At 42.1% G+C, this 18,422-nt stretch overlaps 1 protein-coding gene across 1 annotated transcript; it reads right to left on the bottom strand.

Moving 5' to 3' along the window:
• Positions 1–12,526: 12,526 nt before the first annotated feature.
• On the bottom strand, positions 12,527–18,005 carry LOC110736637. Its single transcript, XM_021916909.1, has 10 exons — positions 17,318–18,005; positions 16,604–16,701; positions 16,465–16,510; positions 15,529–15,611; positions 15,346–15,410; positions 14,485–14,546; positions 14,271–14,330; positions 14,032–14,064; positions 12,903–12,968; positions 12,527–12,808 (listed from the first exon to the last, which is right to left on the bottom strand). Exons 1-10 carry the CDS (start codon positions 17,732–17,734, stop codon positions 12,764–12,766), a joined length of 975 nt encoding a protein of 324 aa, XP_021772601.1. The 5' UTR covers positions 17,735–18,005; the 3' UTR covers positions 12,527–12,763.
• Positions 18,006–18,422: the final 417 nt, after the last annotated feature.

The following is an 18,422-nucleotide window of genomic DNA, read 5'->3' on the forward strand; positions in this document are numbered from 1 at the left end:
CAACCTGGATGGATTCAATCAGGGCATATCTGACAAACGGTACGCTGCCGGATGATCCTCAACAGGTGGCAGCACTGAAAAAACGAGCCTCCTGTTTTGAAATGATACAGGGAGAACTTCACAAGAGGGGGTACCTTCAACCCTTCTTAAAGTGTGTTACTCCTGAAAAGGGACGAGAGATACTAGATGATCTTCACTCTGGTTTCTGTGCTTCTCATGTAGGTGGTAGGATGCTTGCTCAAAGGGCAAGGCGGCAGGGCTACTTTTGGCCTACTTTGGAAGCAGATGCAATGGAGATGGTGAAAAAATGTGACAAGTGCCAAAGGTTTGGCAAATTAATTCACCGTCCGGCTACTGACCTCACTACCATTCACAGCCCACTACCGTTTGCTAAGTGGGGCATGGACATTCTGGGTCCATATACGCCTGCTACAGGCGGCAGAAGGTATATACTTGTTGCCGTTGACTACTTCACTAAATGGGTAGAGGCGGAGGCTGTAAACGGAATCAAGACGAAAGATGTAATTTCATTCATTTGGAAAAACGTCATCACTCGGTTCGGGGTTCCCATGTCTATGGTTTTTGATAATGGTCCCCAATTTGAGACGCCTGTTCTCAAAAGCTGGTTGGGAGACCAAGGAATTGCACACTACTTTGCATCTGTCGGTCGTCCACAAGCAAACGGCCAGGTAGAAGCCTTTAATAAAATCATCTCAGACGGTCTCAAGAAAAAGATTGAACGAGCAGGCGGCCTATGGGCGGATGAACTACCACATGTTCTCTGGGCCATTAGGACGACTGAAAAAGGGGCGACTGGAGAAACTCCGTTCCTCCTAACTTATGGTGCGGAAGCTGTTCTTCCAATAGAACACTACGAGCCGACTCTTCGAGTAATGCTATATGACGAAGAGGCAAACTGGGAAGCCATGCGCCTGGCATTAGACTCACTTCCTGAAAAGAGGGGCAATGCTGTTTTGCGCCATGAGATCTATCGCCTGAGAATGACTAGATCATACAACAAAAAAGTACACAGGCGTCCACTCAAAGTAGGGGACTTTGTACTTAGAAAAATGGAAGCAGTTGGTAGGGCTAATGAGTCTGGCAAACTAACTCCCAACTGGGAAGGACCCTACCGAATCTATGAGGAAGTCAGGGACGGTACCTACCGTCTGGAAACACCAGACGGACAACCGTTGCCTCGAACTTGGAATGTAGATAACCTTAAAAAATATTTCTTCTGAACGATGTAAAGTAAAGAGCTACTTAATAAAGTTTGCACTTACTATTCAATTTTGTATTACGAGGGGCATGCCGTCTGTACCTTTACAGTCGGCTACTCTCCATTGAGTTTTTCACTCTATCTTCAGAAGGGCATGCCGTCTGTACCTTTACAGTCGGCTACTCTCCATTGAGTTTTTCACTCTATCTTCAGAGGGGCATGCCGTCTGTTCCTTTACAGTCGGCTACTCTCCATTGAGTATTTTACTCAAAATACTTAGCTAAAAAGATTAGGGCCTGGCCGACCCTGTGCCTAACAGGCGGCTAACCTTCTTTTACTTAGCACCTACGTTCACCAAGAACTTACCAAGGCCACCGGCCGAATGATCAGACCAGGCGCCAAGCCAACTGATCAAATCTACAAAACTAATACGACCTGTCCCAACATCATAGCAGGCGTCCGACGGCATCCCTCCGGATGAAATTCGTCGCAGAGAGCAGTTCCCTTTTGGGTGGAACATTGTTCTATAAACTAATTACACGGCACCTATACGACTGTCCCCAAGGGCAACCACGTAGCCGTTTTTGAGACAAGGATAACTCTATCACTAACCAAACCAGTGGTAGCAGTTGACATCTGAGTCAGATGACCGCCTGTATTACTTGGGATAAATGCAGGGGGTACCTATTGAGTTAATAGCCAACAAACATTGGCGAATCAAGGGGTCTAGCCGGCCTACGCCGCCTGGCACCTCTACTTCTCAAACAAAAGTGACGGCGACTGAGTAACTCCAACGTTAACTCATAGTCACTCCTTCAAATTTGGTATAAAACCTAAAAAGTTTGAGTCGTCCGCCTGTTTCAAACAAACAAGGGCACTCAAAACCCTATTCCTACTAGGTAACCTATTGAGTTAATAGCCAACAAACATTGGCGAATCAAGGGGTCTAGCCGGCCTACGCCGCCTGGTACCTCTACTACTCAATCTAGATTGTGACGAAGACTAAGTAACTCCTAGGTTAATAGTCACTCAAACTTAGTATGGAGCCTAAAAGGTATGAGTCGTCCACCTGTTTTTAATAAACAAGGGCTCTCAACCAATACTCTTGCTAGGTTAACAAATTACGAGTTAAAAGCCAACATTGGCAATAAAGGGAAACAACCGGTACCCACCGCTTGTTTTCCTACTTAATTCCTGGGCGACTAGGTAATACTATTTACTTAGTCAGACCGATTGAATAAAGAGTTCGAATACCGATTGAATAAATGGCCGACTGATCGTCTATCCTGGAAACAGACAACCAGTCGTCCAGGGGCATAGGCGGCGTACTTAATATTTGTACCTGTCTGCAACGTTCGGCCATACACAACAGTCGGTCTAGTGAACAATGGGATATTAGATATGGAATACTTAGACAAATTTGAATCAAAACAAAAATTTGATTAAAAATAAGCCGGTCCTTAAAGACCAGCAGAATATTCAAAACCCCGGCCCCCTGGCCGGGTAATTACAAAGCAAACGGCACGCAGGCCGTGGAAAAAATACTTAAAGCTTAAGAAGGGGGCAGTTCAGTATCAGCAGCTGCCGCCTGGTCAGCACTCTTCTTGCTGGACTCGGCTTTAGCTGCACCCTCTTTGGATGCCTTACCCCCAAGTGGCACAAGCGCCACAACCGGCTCTTCCTCCTCCAACGCACCTTCCAACGCCTCTTCTTCAGCAGCCGCCAGGATCTGTTGATTATATGTTTCCGAACACTGGCGGTACGTTCTTTCCCATGAGGCAAAGTCGGCACTGGGGAACAGTCGTTCCCAGGTCATGCGCTGGATTTGAGCGGAGTCTTCCACCATCTCCCGGACGAGCTCTTTCTTCTCTTGCTCGGCCTTTTCCGAGAGCTCTTGGGTAAGACTCTTCTCTTGGCTTACCAGGCGTTCTTTTACGTTGGCCAAAGACTTCTCCATGGCTTCGTAAGAGTGCATTTTTTGGCGAAGAGGTTTCAGCTCGGCCTTAAGGTTTGTGACGGTCGCCTCCAGCTCGTCAACCTTCTTTTGGGCCGCCTCTAACTGAGCCCGAACAGCGGCGGTAGCCTGCGCCTGATAATAAAGAAGATCAATGGTCAGTACTTCATTTTGGGCAATTTGAAACATTTCCTTATCACAGCTGGAGGCGGCCATAGCTTTTGCGGCCTTTACCTCTTTGTTTTTCCGATCAATCGGCTTGCGAAGGCTGTTGACTCGGAGCAGGGCCTAAGTACAAAGAAAAACAGGCGTCAGCGTCCAAACAAAAAAGATAACAGGCGTCCTGGAACTCAAACTCAAAAATATGCTAAGTATACCTCAGCAAGGACCCCTGAAATCCCATCAAGGTCAAGGGTGCCGGCACCCCTGACCGCCTCCCTTTCAGATGGAGGAACTACTTTGACCATGGACTTGGCTACCTCAACCAAGTCAAGCCCCTGAGGGCCGGCTGCATTAAGCGAAAGGAAAAAACAAGTTAGACCTAGTCAAGAAGGAAGCAAGTGTGAAAGTTTTTACAAGTGATTGTCCATACTTCTAGGCGGCCCCGTCGGGGTTTTAGAAGAAGTGGCCGGCTGCTTCTCAGCCGCCACTGTTTTCCTGGAAGACCCAGGAGAGCTTGCAACAGTCGTCCTCCGGGCCTTGGGGTCCGGCTGTTGCGAGGAAGAAGCCCTTGGAGTGCCAGACTGAAAACAAAAAGAGTTAGTATATGCATAAGACAACTAAAAGAGGAAGAGTTTTCGAAGCTTACCAAGGGTGCCCCCTTGTTGGGGGAGTCGGCATAAGACTGTTTCATGAGCGAGGCCCGCAACATGGCCGCCGCAGTCTTGGATGCTGTTATTTTACTCATGGCGTCAGCTGCAAAAAAATAAATAGCAAAGTTAGTAAAAATCCTAAGTCAACAAGGCATGAAAAAACAGAGTATTTGTCAGGCCGGCTACCTCTAGAGCACCGACTGCTGAGGCCACAGGCGGCCAGAAAGTACTCGTCATAGAGCCACTTGAAGCTCGGGACGCAGTTTAGGGGTACTTGCTCTCGTACCCCTGAAGTAGAGTTCACCCTAGTCTCTACTTTGAAGAGTCCTTTGTCTAGGATCTCTCTTTTAGCCTTTGGGGGAACAGGCGACATGCTGCGGCCGCCTGCGAGAAGAGGCGGATCCCTATTCCACTTGTTAAAACGTTGGTTCAGCTCCGTGTCTGAACCCTCAATGATAAGGAAGGTGTTCCGCCAATCCTTCCATTTGTTCGCCTTACCTCTCGTCATGAGGTAACCCCTATGGCTTGTTAATTGGTACCAGCCGGTACCTCCCGACTTAGGGGTCCGGCTGAGATAGTTCATGTGGGCGAAAGCCTCAAAGCTTGGCTCCACCCCGTACATTTCGCACCCGGCCACATAGCCGAGTACGTCCAAGAGTTGGGGGCTAACTGCCATAACCCCAGATCATACCCATCTAAAATCCGCTGAACAGCCGGATGTAATGGGAAGCGCAGTCCAGCTTTGATGGCCGCCACATAGCAGCCAAAGCAGCCGTCACCATAGCTGGTACCAGCCGGCCAGACGACAGTGTCTTCTGGATCTGGCACGAACAGTAAAAATTCCGGGCCCATTCTGTGGTTAGCAATAAAGCTCGCCACGTTGTCTTGCATGGTTGCAATCCGGCCCCGGGGTACCATGCAGTAGTAGGGGGCGTTTTCCTCTCTGTAAGAGGCGGACGGCTCCGCCCAATTGTCCCCCTTCTCAACTGCGTGAGAAAGTCTCGCCTCTTGTAGGCGGCTATGTTTTTCTTCTGAGCCTAGAGAACTGTGGCCAGAAGAGCTGGACTCGGACTCGTCCTCTGATGAGTCCGAAGAGGACGACTCCTCCCCTTTCCCAGAGGGGCCCGCCTCCTCTCCCTTAGAAGGGGCAGGAGGAAAATTAGACATGTCAACTGTAAGATGGGAAGGGACCACCTTGGCCCCTCTCTCAGAACTGTCGGCTTGGCAGCCGTCTTGTTTCAATTCTACATCTGGCGCCTGGTCAGATGTTTCACTAAGGAGCACCCTTTGGGGGGAGCCGTTTGAGTTTGATATCATGGCAGTCTGTTTCGTTCTGGCCATCACGTTCTGCATAGACACAGATACAGTCGGACTTTGTATAAAGGGCAAAGATGGGTCCAGAAAAGGGCAGGCGGCACTCCTAGTCCTAGATTCAGCCGTCCCCGGTGACCGGCTGATCACTAACTTAGGTCGTGTCGTGTGCTTCCGTGGTGCCATTTCAAAAAATAAAAAGAAAATTAAGAGTAAGAGAACTGAGTTACCTGAACGAGTGACGGTTGATGAAGTTCTGGAAGTCCGGTGCAATCGGCTTGTCAGAACAGGCGGTAGGCAGAAAAGGTCCGAAATGTCAGAGCAAGTTCAGGGGTCCGAATGTTCTCGCAAAGTTCTCAAATGTGAAAATGACCGAAGTCAGCACTTCCTTTTATAGGCAAAGTGAGAAGGTGAAGGGTCGCTTCCAAATTCAAAATTTGGGCGGGAAAATCTCTCGGCCGTTTGCAAGGTGACACCTGTAGCAGGCCGTCGCCTGTCACCGTGCGACACCTGTCACAGGCGACACGTGACCAGTCACGTGCCACCTGTGAGGGGCAAATGATTAGGGGATTTTTATCCACCAATCACCGTCTGACAAGTGGACCAACAGGTTCCGCCACGTGTCCTTCACGAAGGCCAATAGGAGCCTGCCACGTGTCAGTCACAGATACGTCCTCTACGGACCAATCGAGGCACGCCACGTGTCCACCCATGCCAAATGGGAAAACCGGCCATCAAGGCCCAATCCAGTCTAGAGGCCCGGTCAGCCCTAGGTTTACCTTAAACCTAGAGAGTGGCACACTTCTCAAGGCTATAAATACTTAATTAATCCTCATTAGTGAGGGGATCAAGAAATCAAGCAGAGAAGAACAGAAATATTACGGAACACCAACAACCGGCTAATCTCGCTAACGACGCAGATTACCAACACTAAGCACTCTCACCTAGAGAAATCTTATTACTTTAATTTCTGTATTAATTACTCCTTAATCAGGTACTAACTTGACCGTTGGAGGCGGAGCTCTCAGGAGTCTCCGTTATTTTGCAGGTACAGGCGTCCGGTTCCAGTCTCGGAATTGTAACTCTCCCGCAGGACATCAGAAAACCCCGAAACAACATTGTCGAATGAACCCTGCATCAAGTAATTTTTTGACTTCGGCGGCTGCCGCCTGACCTCTTTCTTCACCATGGTTCCGCTTCTTTTGCCGTACCGGCTTCTTTTTCGGATCCACAGCGAGTTTATGTACTGCCAGATCAGGACTAATGCCTGGCATTTCATGGACTTCAAATGCAAAGATGTCCTTGTATTCTTTCAATAGGTTGTGAAAGTCGTCACCAAGGTTTCTCAGAGCAGTCGTCCCAACTTTGACTGTTCGTTCAGGACGTGAGTCGTCTAAGATCAGGTCCGCATGCTCACCAGCCGGCTGAGGGCGGAACTCATCCGGCCGCTCCTCTGCCAATGATTGCTATTTTCTTGCTTTTCTTGCGGACTCTGTCTGGGACGCCTTTCTCTTTTTGTCGCCTGTTTCTTGAACAGACGCACTCTCCTTGACATTGTCAAGGTCTGTTCTTTCTCCACTTGACCCAGTGGCCATAACAGTGGGCTTGACATCCGAGAGATAGCACTCTCGGGCCATCCTCTGATCTCCCCTTAGGGAGCCGACTGTTCCATTATCCCTCTCAAACTTAAGCAGCATAAGAGACGGGATTATAACAGCCTTGGAATTATTCAGGGTTGGTCGACCCAGAATCATGTTGTAGGCCGAGAGTTCCTCTACTACTAGGAACCGGACTACCATGTGTCGTCCTTCCCCTTTTTCGCCCAGGCGAATGGGTAAATCTACTCGTCCCAGTGGGTGGACGACTCCTCCTCCAAACCCTATTAAAGGGTGGGAGGCCGGATGTATGCAGTCCGTCTGATATTTCAGTTTTGACAGACATTTGCTGCTGATGAGATCTGAGGAGCTCCCGGTATCTATGAGAATTCGGCCAACTCTCTGGTTGGCCACTTTACATTCAATAACGAGAGGGTCGTCATGCGGCCCCCTTACCCCTCCTAGATCCTCTTCAGTGATGACAATCTCAGGAAATGTATATTTGGACGGCCGTTCTTGGTGAACGGAATTTACATCTAACCGCCTTATATTATCTTTGTTGCCCCTAATAGTGGGGCCGCCTCCTGAGAAGCCGCCTGCAATGGTGTAGACGACTGCATCATCTGTATCAGAACTGTCAGCCTGTTGATTCTTTTTGGACGACTGCTTTTTTGAGGAAGTGTTCCCCGTAGGTTTCTTGACATAAGTGTCAAGATCACCTTGCTCAGCCAAGCGGTCTAGGTACCGCATGAGACTGATGCAGTCATTGGTGTGATGACCAACGTCATCATGATAAGCACAGATTTTATCTTGGTTCCGGTTGTTTGCAGAACCCTTCATGGGGAGCGGCTTCTCAATTGAGAACCGTCCCTTTATTTCTTTTAGGATAAACTGGTTATCCTTGTTAAACACATACTTTGGGGAGTATGGTTTGAATTCTTTTTTCTTTTTCTGGGCCGGCTGTTTAGAGGAATCAGCCGCCCAGACCTCTTTTCTTTTCTCATCTTTGTTGGACGACTGTTTCTGCCGTCCCTCTCTTTTGTCGAACCTTTTTCCGTCCGACTGTTTTATTGTACACAGATCAGTCGCCTGTATATAGGCTTCTGCTTCAATCAAGGCCTCTTGAAGAGTCGCCACCCTCTTTCGAACTAAATCAAATTTGAAGGTAGACCCGTCTTTGAGACCTCTAAAAAAGTCAGTATAAGCTACCTCATCCGGTAACCCTTGAATCTGTATTCTCATCAGATTGAACCGCCTGATGTAAGAACGAAGCCCCTCCTTCTCGCCCTGCTGAATTGTTCCCAAATCAAGGGTCGTTTTCTTCGCAGGGATGTTCATAGCGAAGTTGGAGGCAAATAAGTAAGCAAGCGTCCTGAAGCTGTTTACACAACCAGTCGGCAGGTTCCCGAACCATTGCTGTGCAATTCCCTTGAGGGTCGCTGGGAAACACTTGCACCAAGTGGGATCATCCAACCCTTGAAGGTACATCAGGTTGGTGAATGCCATCAGGTGGTCTTCTGGATTAGTAGTGCCGTCATAGGCGCCTACTAGAACATTTTTTACTTTGGCCGGCTGAGCGGCTTCAGTAATTTCCTTGGAGAAAGCCGATGGCTGTTCACCAAGTCTAAGCAGCCGTAGCTGCCAGTCCATAGGTTGGACGTTTTTTGCTGCAGGTCCACCAAATGGAGGTGGCTGCATAAAATACTGTTGTTGCGGCACAAATGGTAAGTTTGGTACCGCCTGGGCACTATGAAAGCCGGACTGACGGGAGGTGCCGCCTGACTGACTCTCATGGTACGACTGAGTATGCCTCATCGAGGCATTTCGCAAACTGTCTTGAAAATTTGAAGTAGAAGCCGACTCTGATAATCGGTCACTCTTCTTCTGCTCTAGCAGGAGCCGAGCATCTGTGAACGTTTGCTTTGACCCGTCCGCCTGAATATGACGAACCGGTTTCCTATTTCCCGTAGGATAACGGAGTTTTGTGAAATCAAGAGCAGGTGGCTCTCGCTTCTTAGATTTAGGATGAGGATTCGCCTCTCGCCCTTGAACTGGCTTCCTCTTCAGTGAAGTGGAAGGTTTCTTGGCCGACTGCTCTTTGACTAAAGCAGGCGGTTTTTTGTTGATCAACTCTTGAATCTCTCCCTTGAAGTCCCTCATGAAGGTCATGAGTTCGTTCCTTGTGATGGGAGCAGACCCATCAGTCGGCTGTTGCCGAGCAGGCGGTGCGCCTGCTGGCTCGCTTCCTGTTTGAAGATGCTCCCGTTCCCTCCTTTCGGTATGACGGGTACGTCGGGCCCTTAGGGTCCCGTCTGGAGCTGTATGAGTTTCAACTTCAAATTCACTTTCGGTATCATGGTCCGACTGAACTTGAGGATCGTCTAGGGGACGCCTCTCTTCAGGAGTCGGTACAGACTTGGATGCCATCTCTGAAGTACTCTCCCCACAGACGGCGCCAAATGTTTCGGGGTTTTCTGATGTCCTGCGGGAGAGTTACAATTCCGAGACTGGAACCGGACGCCTGTACCTGCAAAATAACGGAGACTCCTGAGAGCTCCGCCTCCAACGGTCAAGTTAGTACCTGATTAAGGAGTAATTAATACGGAAATTAAAGTAATAAGATCTCTCTAGGTGAGAGTGCTTAGTGTTGGTAATCTGCGTCGTTAGCGAGATTAGCCGGTTGTTGGTGTTCCGTAATATTTCTGTTCTTCTCTGCTTGATTTCTCTTCTTCTTAATTAATGAGGATTAATTAAGTATTTATAGCCTTGAGAAGCGTGCCACTCTCTAGGTTTAAGGTAAACCTAGGGCTGACCGGGCCTCTAGACTGGATTGGGCCTTGTTGGCCGGTTTTCCCATTTGGCATGGGTGGACACGTGGCGTGCCTCGATTGGTCCGTAGAGGACGTATCTGTGATTGACACGTGGCAGGCTCCTATTGGCCTTCGTGAAGGACACGTGGCGGAACCTGGTTGGTCCACTTGTCAGACGGTGATTGGTGGATAAAAATCCCCTAATCAAGTGTCACGCCACGTAGGCGACAAATAGGTATTATTGTGACACATATGATGCTAAGTAAGTGAAGTTTGAATATATTTTTAAATATAAAAAAGTTGTATAGAGTTTAATTATCGATATACTTCTAATAATTCATATATACAAAATTAATCATAACTTTTAATAAATATCTTATAATTCAGTACTATTTCCATCATAAAATTCGTTTTAAAAGTTCTTTAAAATAAGATCCATTTATAATATATTTAATTTATTTAAAAAAATAATAGAGAATTAGTGAAAATAAGTATTAATCGTGAAAAATAATTTTTGTTTTGGTAAAAATACTTTTAGTTCAGTAACAATAATTTCACTTCAATAAAATATATTTCAATTTAGTATAATTAAATATCCTGCATTATCAAAAGGGATTATAGGATCGTATTTAACATTCAATCCAAAAAGTTTATCCTAAACTTTTATCAACCATTTGGCCATCGCCCAAGCACAAAATTAGTGTAGAATAAAGTTGATTAATCGGGTTTGGATCGGGTCAAATTCAGGAAAGAAGACTTTTCCTTATGGTATAAGCCAGGTGATGGACTCATGGTCAAGTCTCAAGTGAAGAGATTGTTGATTTGGGTTTAAGTTGGGTTGGGTTTGTTGGAGTTAGTAATGCAACCGGAAATGCTTTATCTCAAACTTAACCTGGTTGATTCATCCAACCGATCAGGCAAGAGTAATTCCTTGGTTGAATACTTCTACAACTATCCGCTACATGGTCGTGTACCTTGTACTACACGATCGTGCGATATACATGGCAGTGTACCTTACTCTTCACGATCGTGTGGCTTTGCACACGAACCTATCTACACGGTCGTGTACCCTCTTCAATGCGACCGTGTACGTCAGGTATTATTTGAAGTGGCTATCAGCTGGGCTTAGTTGGGCACAACATAAACTGATAGGTGGTTTGGATTTATTTGTTTCCTTGTATAGGAACTTTATAAATACAAACAAGTGCCTCTTCAATGATACGACTTTTTGAAAATCCTAAACACATAAACACAAACCTACCCTTTGAGATCTGAACACTTCTTAGCAATTCCATTTTTCAAGTTTGGGTACATCATGTACGGAGGAAAGTTATATAAACATTGGGGGGCGTGCGTCATCAGGAAACCTGTAACAATGGTGATGTATTTCGCTTCTAATGCAGCAGATTCTGTTCTGCGGCACAACTGTATTATTGAGATCTTCAATCGAGTATTTTTCCCTTTCATCCAATTTTATTTATTGGAATTAACAAGTATTTTTCCAACAGGGTTAATGACAAGTCTAATGTCAATTAATTTATCGTGGAATGTTCAACTAATGTGAAAACTATTGCATTAGAAAAAGATTTGAATCTCCCAATATGAATGAATGTAATATTAGAGCTTTAGGAGGGGAGGGGGTTTGTGTTAAATCTACATTTTATCGTTAAATGAATATGTCAAAATTCCAAGATGCTAATCCAATCCATTTTATTAAATGAGTTGGAACTTGGAAGTCATTACACTAAAGCCACGTTTGGTTGACACGGGAAATAAATTCTCATAGGAAGTTGTATTTCAAGGGAAGTTATTTCCTAAATGAAATTCCTAGGAATTTGTTTAAGTTGTTTGGTTGTGACAATGGAAAATTGAAATTCCCATGAATTTTGATTGACCTGGGGGCCCTAACCGCCTAGGTAATATTTTGTGGGAAGTAGAAATTCCTATGAATTCCAACATTTCCCATTTTTGTTTTTGTGTGTCAACCAAACAACTACCCAAATTACAAATTTCCATGAATTTCCACTTCTCCCATTTCATTTTGTCAACCAAACAAGCCCTAACTCGACATTAAACTAGTTGTATCAATTCATGTTACTTGCTAGTATATTAAAATTGTGAATAATCAACTTTATATTATATCCCATACCACCATACCTTAGTATTGTATTAGTTTTGTGTTGAAAATATTAACACTTTACTTTAAGCGATTAATCTCATATTGACCCACTTAAATAAACATATCACCATGCTCCCTTTGATCACACGGCTAACCCACATAAACAAAGAAACAAGTAAATATGCTCAACACTAAGTCCCTAACCCAATTATTTCATGTCAAGTTATTTTTGCCAACCCTACTTATGATTAGGAGGCATGCAAAATCTAGTTAAAGGGTGCAAAGGCATCACTTGCACTCCGGTATAAATAAGTACCTCGGTTTAAATTACACCATCAATATTCTAATAGGAGCCAGCAATGTTATACAAAGTAGATTATATTTGAGTAGATCAAGCTAATGGTAAAACACTTTCATATAAAGAGGCTTCAAGAACATTACAGCTATATTGATGTGTAATTGTAAACTAGGTTAAAATCCCGTGCAATGCACGGTTGTTAAATATTATTGACAATAATATTACAAAAATATAAAGTATATAAAAGATATTCAGAAATATTTCATTTAGGTATATATGGAATATGATTGTCAAAATGGAAAGAATATATCATAAGGTATAAATAATTTACTTAAAGATTTTGAAAAAAAAAAAGAAGAGAGAGAGAAGCGAAAAAGGCGGGAAATTTTTTTACAAGATAATGACAAGTGTCGTGGAAGGATTTGCTTTTAGTATAGATTAATTGATAAACACTTCGTATAGAACATGTTAGCAGTTTTTTGCCACTCCCTACAGGCTACAGCCTTTCACTAACACCCCTAAAAATATCATTACAATTTCTTCCTCTCTAAACAAAGGGTAAATATACAAACAAAATTTCCTGTACAAAGACAAGAAGAAACTATTCCTACAGAAAAACACTACACCGTTCCTCATTTACATGAGTCATCTTTCGCCAAACATTGTCTCCAAAAGAGCAGCTTCCTCTTCCTGCATCACAACACCATATTTTAATGTTTGAAAAACTTTCATATTACTGTCATTTTTCACAAGAAAAAAGGAAAATATTTTTTTTTTTACATACCACTAATGCATTAAATTCGGTCTCTTCGTCTATTGCACTTACAACAGCAGGGTCATCCAAAATATCCTGATATACAGAAACACGAATGAAGGATGAGAACCATCTATCCCCATTACTCATGCATTTATCTAGAAGCAATTTAAATTCCAAATATCACGCCTCTTCTAAGATGGTTTAGCACTTCATGGTTTAGCACTTTAGCATGCAAAACACATGCTTGAACAGCCATACACAGATCAGAGCAGCCTCTGTTGTAAAAACCCAAGCACCTGTATGAAATATGCCACCAATATGCATAGGCAATCCAACGAGAATCTAGCGTAGATTCTGCCATAGGCAGCCATCTAAATGGTAGAGGAAGTGTTTCCAAAACGTCCATACACATTTCTAGGACCTTAATAACATTTTCATTTTAGCAAAATAGTATTTACAGAAACATATGGCAGTGACAGTTAAAGCGGTAATAATAGTAGATTAGTAGTAGTGAAGTTCTTTTAGATTTCACAAACAAGCAATCCATTTCCTGAAGACCAACACACACACACAAACACACATATCTCAAGGCACAGTTGTAAACAAGCAATATCTACAAACACAATATATGTGAATACATTTAAAAAAGAATATCAAATGGGATCCCAAGGGCTCACAACTCAACAGTCTAGGAGCAAAATAATTTCTTCCCATAAAGCTGTAAGGAACACACACCTTATGACAAGAGAATTAAAGGCCTCAGCCAACAGCTCATGGGAACAGTAACAACAAGAGACAAATAGGGCAAACATCAGCACTAAGGCTGTAAAGAGGGGGTTGTCCCTACATTTCCATGGACTTCGGTGTAAAGACAAGTCATGCATCAAACACAGACGCTTTTAATAAGCACTACATATAAATCCCCTATGGTTCTCTGTCATAGCCCTGATATTGGAATCATGATGTGTTAGACATTCTATCTAAGAACCAAACACAAATGAATTAATGAAAGACCAACTTTAACAAGCCCCTTTAGGATCAAAATTATCTCATGTCATATTTCAAGCTGCTTATTCATTATAAATAGATATGTCATACAGAATTGGCAGTCCCATTAGCTTTTATTGTACATATATCAGTTTAAAGAGAAACTTACATCATCGGCAATTCTCAACTGGCCATTCTCATCCTGTGCCAATAAAACAAATGGAAAATTTATCATCTAGCTCATTCAATAAGAACAGAACAGGAAGTTAACTTGACATTGATTAAATTAAAGCACGTTCTCCATAGATCATAATTCTTTGTAATATTCGTTGGCAGTTACAAAAGTTAAAGAAAAACTAACAAAAGACTTGTGTGGAGCATGTATAAGGAGAAATACAATTGAAGTACCTTGACAGCAACAAAAAGAAGTGGTTCAGAAGGTGTGTAAATCATATAATGGGTCCCATCCTGAAAAGACCATAATGCAAACAAGTGATGAACACATAATACAAAATAATAACGTTGCAGACAACAAGTACCTAAAACATCATAGAATTCCAGTTTGTTTCCATCAAGTAATCATAATTGATAACTTGATATTAGATTATTATTAAAACCTTACCAGATGAAAACAAGTAATCTCAACACCTTCATTTGGCACACCTTCTACATCTTGCCCATCATCTGCATAATAGATGTATCATAGACAAATTTAAACCATTAACATAGATTTTGAGGCACCCATAACAAGTATTTATGCAAACTGTACAATGAAGGGGGAAAAATTCCATATCATAAAATTTAAAAACTGTCCATCAGGAAGACATTCATCAATTCGTGTGAAAAGGCACTGCAGCTATGCAACTACCTTCAAAAGGAACCCATTACAATTACTTGTTCATCTTCATACCCATAGAGAATGATCTGGCATTATCACTTTTACAGGTTTACATGAAGAGTTTTTGAACATTCACAACTGGCCAATTAAGACAGTTTAGGATCAAATAAAGATCTAGAAGCCCAGAAGGTCAATCATCAAGGAAAGTTCCAATCAACTTAAATGATGAAAATGGAAGTATCTAAACCTAGACCTTTTTTATATTTTATTTTGCTCTATGACACAAAGAATGGGAAAGGGGACAGCTTTGAGAAAACCCACTTTGTAGCACACTGCTTCTTGAGCTTACAATTGGATTGTCGTAAGCTTACAACAAATGTACAGATGTACCCACTATTTTTTTATTTTTTTTTTCTTAAGGATTAAATATAGAAGAGAAACAAAATGGCTAGCCCCTCTCCTATTTTCATAGATCATACTAACTCAAGCATTAGCTACTAAGCGCCCGAGAATTTACTATATACTTAAGAGATTGAGATTTGAGGCTCGCTGTACCTTGGAACAGGACCATGCTAGTTTCAAAGCCAATGAATCAGAAGATAGAAAATTAGGTTGAGTGAAAGAAGGGGCCAGTAAGTGCCATACCTGATCGGAAGTCAAATATGCTTTCTTCTGAGTAGCAAAATCCTCCACGAGCTGTATAGCAAAACCTGTTTTGCAAACATAGAAGACATGAATAATCACAAAGAAACTGATGATGCACATAAACAGCCACAAAGGATGGTTTCTTTCTGCCAGCGAACGAAATGCTCAATTCTTATATCTTACCCACTATGTACCAAATGCATATGTATTTTAGCAAGTGCATAAGCAGCATTTGGAAGGATAGCTTCAACTTCATCATCATTAACCTATAAATAAGAGGTGCTGCAAATTTAGAAACCTTTTGTTTTTCCTGATGAGAAACGATGATAAATGGGGATATTAAACTAAGACATAAACAGCAATAAACAAAGAAACTAATTTTGAAATAGATAAATGCATTGGCACATGAAAGCAAGGACAGAGAATATAGACATTTTCACAAAGCTCAAGTACCACAAATTCTGCTGCACCAATGCCACCAAATAAGCAAAGCTACTATTTCAGTAACCATAGGCGCAAAGAGATTGAAACCAAAGTGCATAGAAACCAGATAGAGTTAAACTCTAGGTGCACTATGTGTTGCAATACCAAACTGATTACTTATCAGTAAATATAAAGGTTACATAGTGACATTGGTCAGAGAGCAGAAAAAAAGTAGGAAATGGCAGAAAATGTTGTAATATTGAAGCCATATTCTAGAGTAAAAGCATAAGATGGTCAGATGGAGCAACAATGTCTAACAGAAAGCATGACAATATTGGTGATGGTTAACTACTATAAACAGAATGGTGAAAAGGATCAGGTTTAAAAAATTCCTAAGCAGATTATAAAAGACAGAAGGATAGGATTTGGTCACACTAAATACCCCCTCACAGTGAATACCAATAAAAAAGAATACTCCCTTTAGAAGACAGCCACGAGATGAGAAAGAAAAGGCACTCTTTCTAAATTAAACTTCTATCTGCTTCCTCCTTACTCATGAAGCACGAGATGACCGGTTATTTGCGTTAAAACTATGGAATTTCATGTAGCAGAATCCATCTGCTATAGATTGCAAGAAACCACCATGTGGTCAAACAGTTCCACAAAGTAATAAGATAGTGGGAAGCAGAAACATACAGCTGACCACCCGTCAATATTTGTGCTCTTCAAAATCTGAACAGGCCTGCCAAATGAAAACATTCTTATAGATCACATCCTGAGTTGGCAAAGATGACATAGTGAAGAACTAAGATATATAATATCAAACAAAACATACGTATCAACTGGGCACAGCAGCAGACAATCATCCCCTTTAAAATTTGTAAATACTCTCCTTATCATGCACTCCAATGGAAGATTATTGGTTGGGTCAACCTGTGCACATAAACAATCAGTTAAAAATAAATGTGTTAACACTGTTTAAGTAGCTAATTGCCTGAAACTACAACCTGCCATCAAACCATGTCTAGCAATTATCACAACTATCCACAAGCTCAAGCTACTGACCAAAGGTCACAACACAAGGTACGGAGTTCCCAATTTAAAGGCAATGATGAAATAGACTCCAAGCCATACAAAGATTACATAGTTTGCAATCAACCCAAGACACATTATAAATCCAAGAAAGAAATCTATCACCAAATTCTACCCTCAATTTCTCACAGGTTTCGACTTACAAAAGCAAACCCTCACAACATACAAAATACATATGAGTCTACATCAACTTTCAAATTCAAGCCCCCCATAATAAACCCATTTGCACTAACAAGCTCCTTTAATCATCAGACCACAATCACATATAAAATCATTTCCATTACGGCCATTTATTACCACCTAGGCACCTACTATACGATCCCGAAATAGAATTAACCCATAAAAATCAAACAATCAATATGAAAAGCAAAATTGAGCAAATTAAACCCAAATATCACTAACATAAAATAAAATTAAACAATAAAAAATATATGAAATAGTTGAAAGAACACTCAACAATAGTAGCAATTCGCCTCGGGGCAACCATAAGAACACGGCCTTGATCATCAATCACAAACCCAGCAGGTGGCTTAGGCAAAGGAAGAGGAATATAAACATCTGAACGCTTTGAATTTCCACCATTTTCACTTTCTTCTTCATCCAAAACATCAAAATCATCCAAGCTCAAATCTTTAGAAACAGGAGGAGGAGGAACCTTCTTCTTTCTTTTCTTGGAAGATTTAACTGATGACCCACTTTGCTGTTTTGCAGCAGCACAAACAATGGGTTGCAGTAGTTTCTGGGGATTTGATGAAAAGGGTTTAAGGTTGGAAATACAGATTGAGGAGAGAGAAAGTGGGATGGTTTTATGGGGTTGAGAAAATGGGGTTTTAGGGATTGATAAATGGGATGTTGAAGAAATGGATAAGGCCATTGTTGCTTCCCTCTTATTTCTGCAGAAATGATGAAAATTGGGTGTTTTTCCTGTGGTTTTGCAGATATTTTTTTCCTTTTTTTTTTTTTTGCCGGTATTTGAAGAAGAAAGGCTTCAGGAGAAATATCAACTTGGACCCCTAAAGATTTTTCATTTTAAAGGGTTTCAACTCACTTCACTCCAGGTTTTGTCACACTATTCATTTTGTACTCGTACGCTATAGTGTGTAATGTAATAGCCATAATTTATAGACTTATAGTTCATACTTTGATAGTTCAAACCATTTTAAATCTAGTTTAAACACTCAATATTATTGAATCGTATTATTTCAACACGTTTTTTTAATGTAAATTTTTGCTCTCATTTCTGACCTCTTACTAACCTTATTTTTTTTTCCTCCCGTACCTCTACCTTCCATATGTATTTTTCCATGGATTTTTAGCTTGCTTTGTCTCTTGGTTAACCAATTAGTGGGGTATAACAACTTAGATTTTAAGTTGCACATTTACTTAAAAAATAATGAAAAAGCATACACGTATGGACAGATCCTCAATGAGAAAAGGCAAAAAAAAAAAAAAAGCTTTTGTTGTTTATTTTTTTGTTAGCTTTAAAAAGTTAACCAACTTTATGAGCATTAAATACTTTATTGTGAAAATCCAATTATCATAAGCATGTGTGTTTTACACTT

The sequence above is a fragment of the Chenopodium quinoa genome, unplaced genomic scaffold (genome assembly GCF_001683475.1).
Source record: "Chenopodium quinoa cultivar QQ74 unplaced genomic scaffold, ASM168347v1, whole genome shotgun sequence".
Taxonomy (NCBI): domain Eukaryota; kingdom Viridiplantae; phylum Streptophyta; class Magnoliopsida; order Caryophyllales; family Amaranthaceae; genus Chenopodium; species Chenopodium quinoa.

What these genes read in the sequence shown, in the direction of transcription:
- LOC110736637 (XM_021916909.1), bottom strand. Translation starts at nt 17,734, where the DNA reads ATGGCCTTATCCATTTCTTCAACATCCCATTTATCAATCCCTAAAACC. An exon ending in CTGCTGTGCCCAGTTGATAC is followed by an intron (nt 16,511 to 16,603) that starts GTATGTTTTGTT and finishes TTCATTTGGCAG; the next exon opens with GCCTGTTCAGATTTTGAAGA. An exon ending in ATATTGACGGGTGGTCAGCT is followed by an intron (nt 15,612 to 16,464) that starts GTATGTTTCTGC and finishes TCTTATTTATAG; the next exon opens with GTTAATGATGATGAAGTTGA.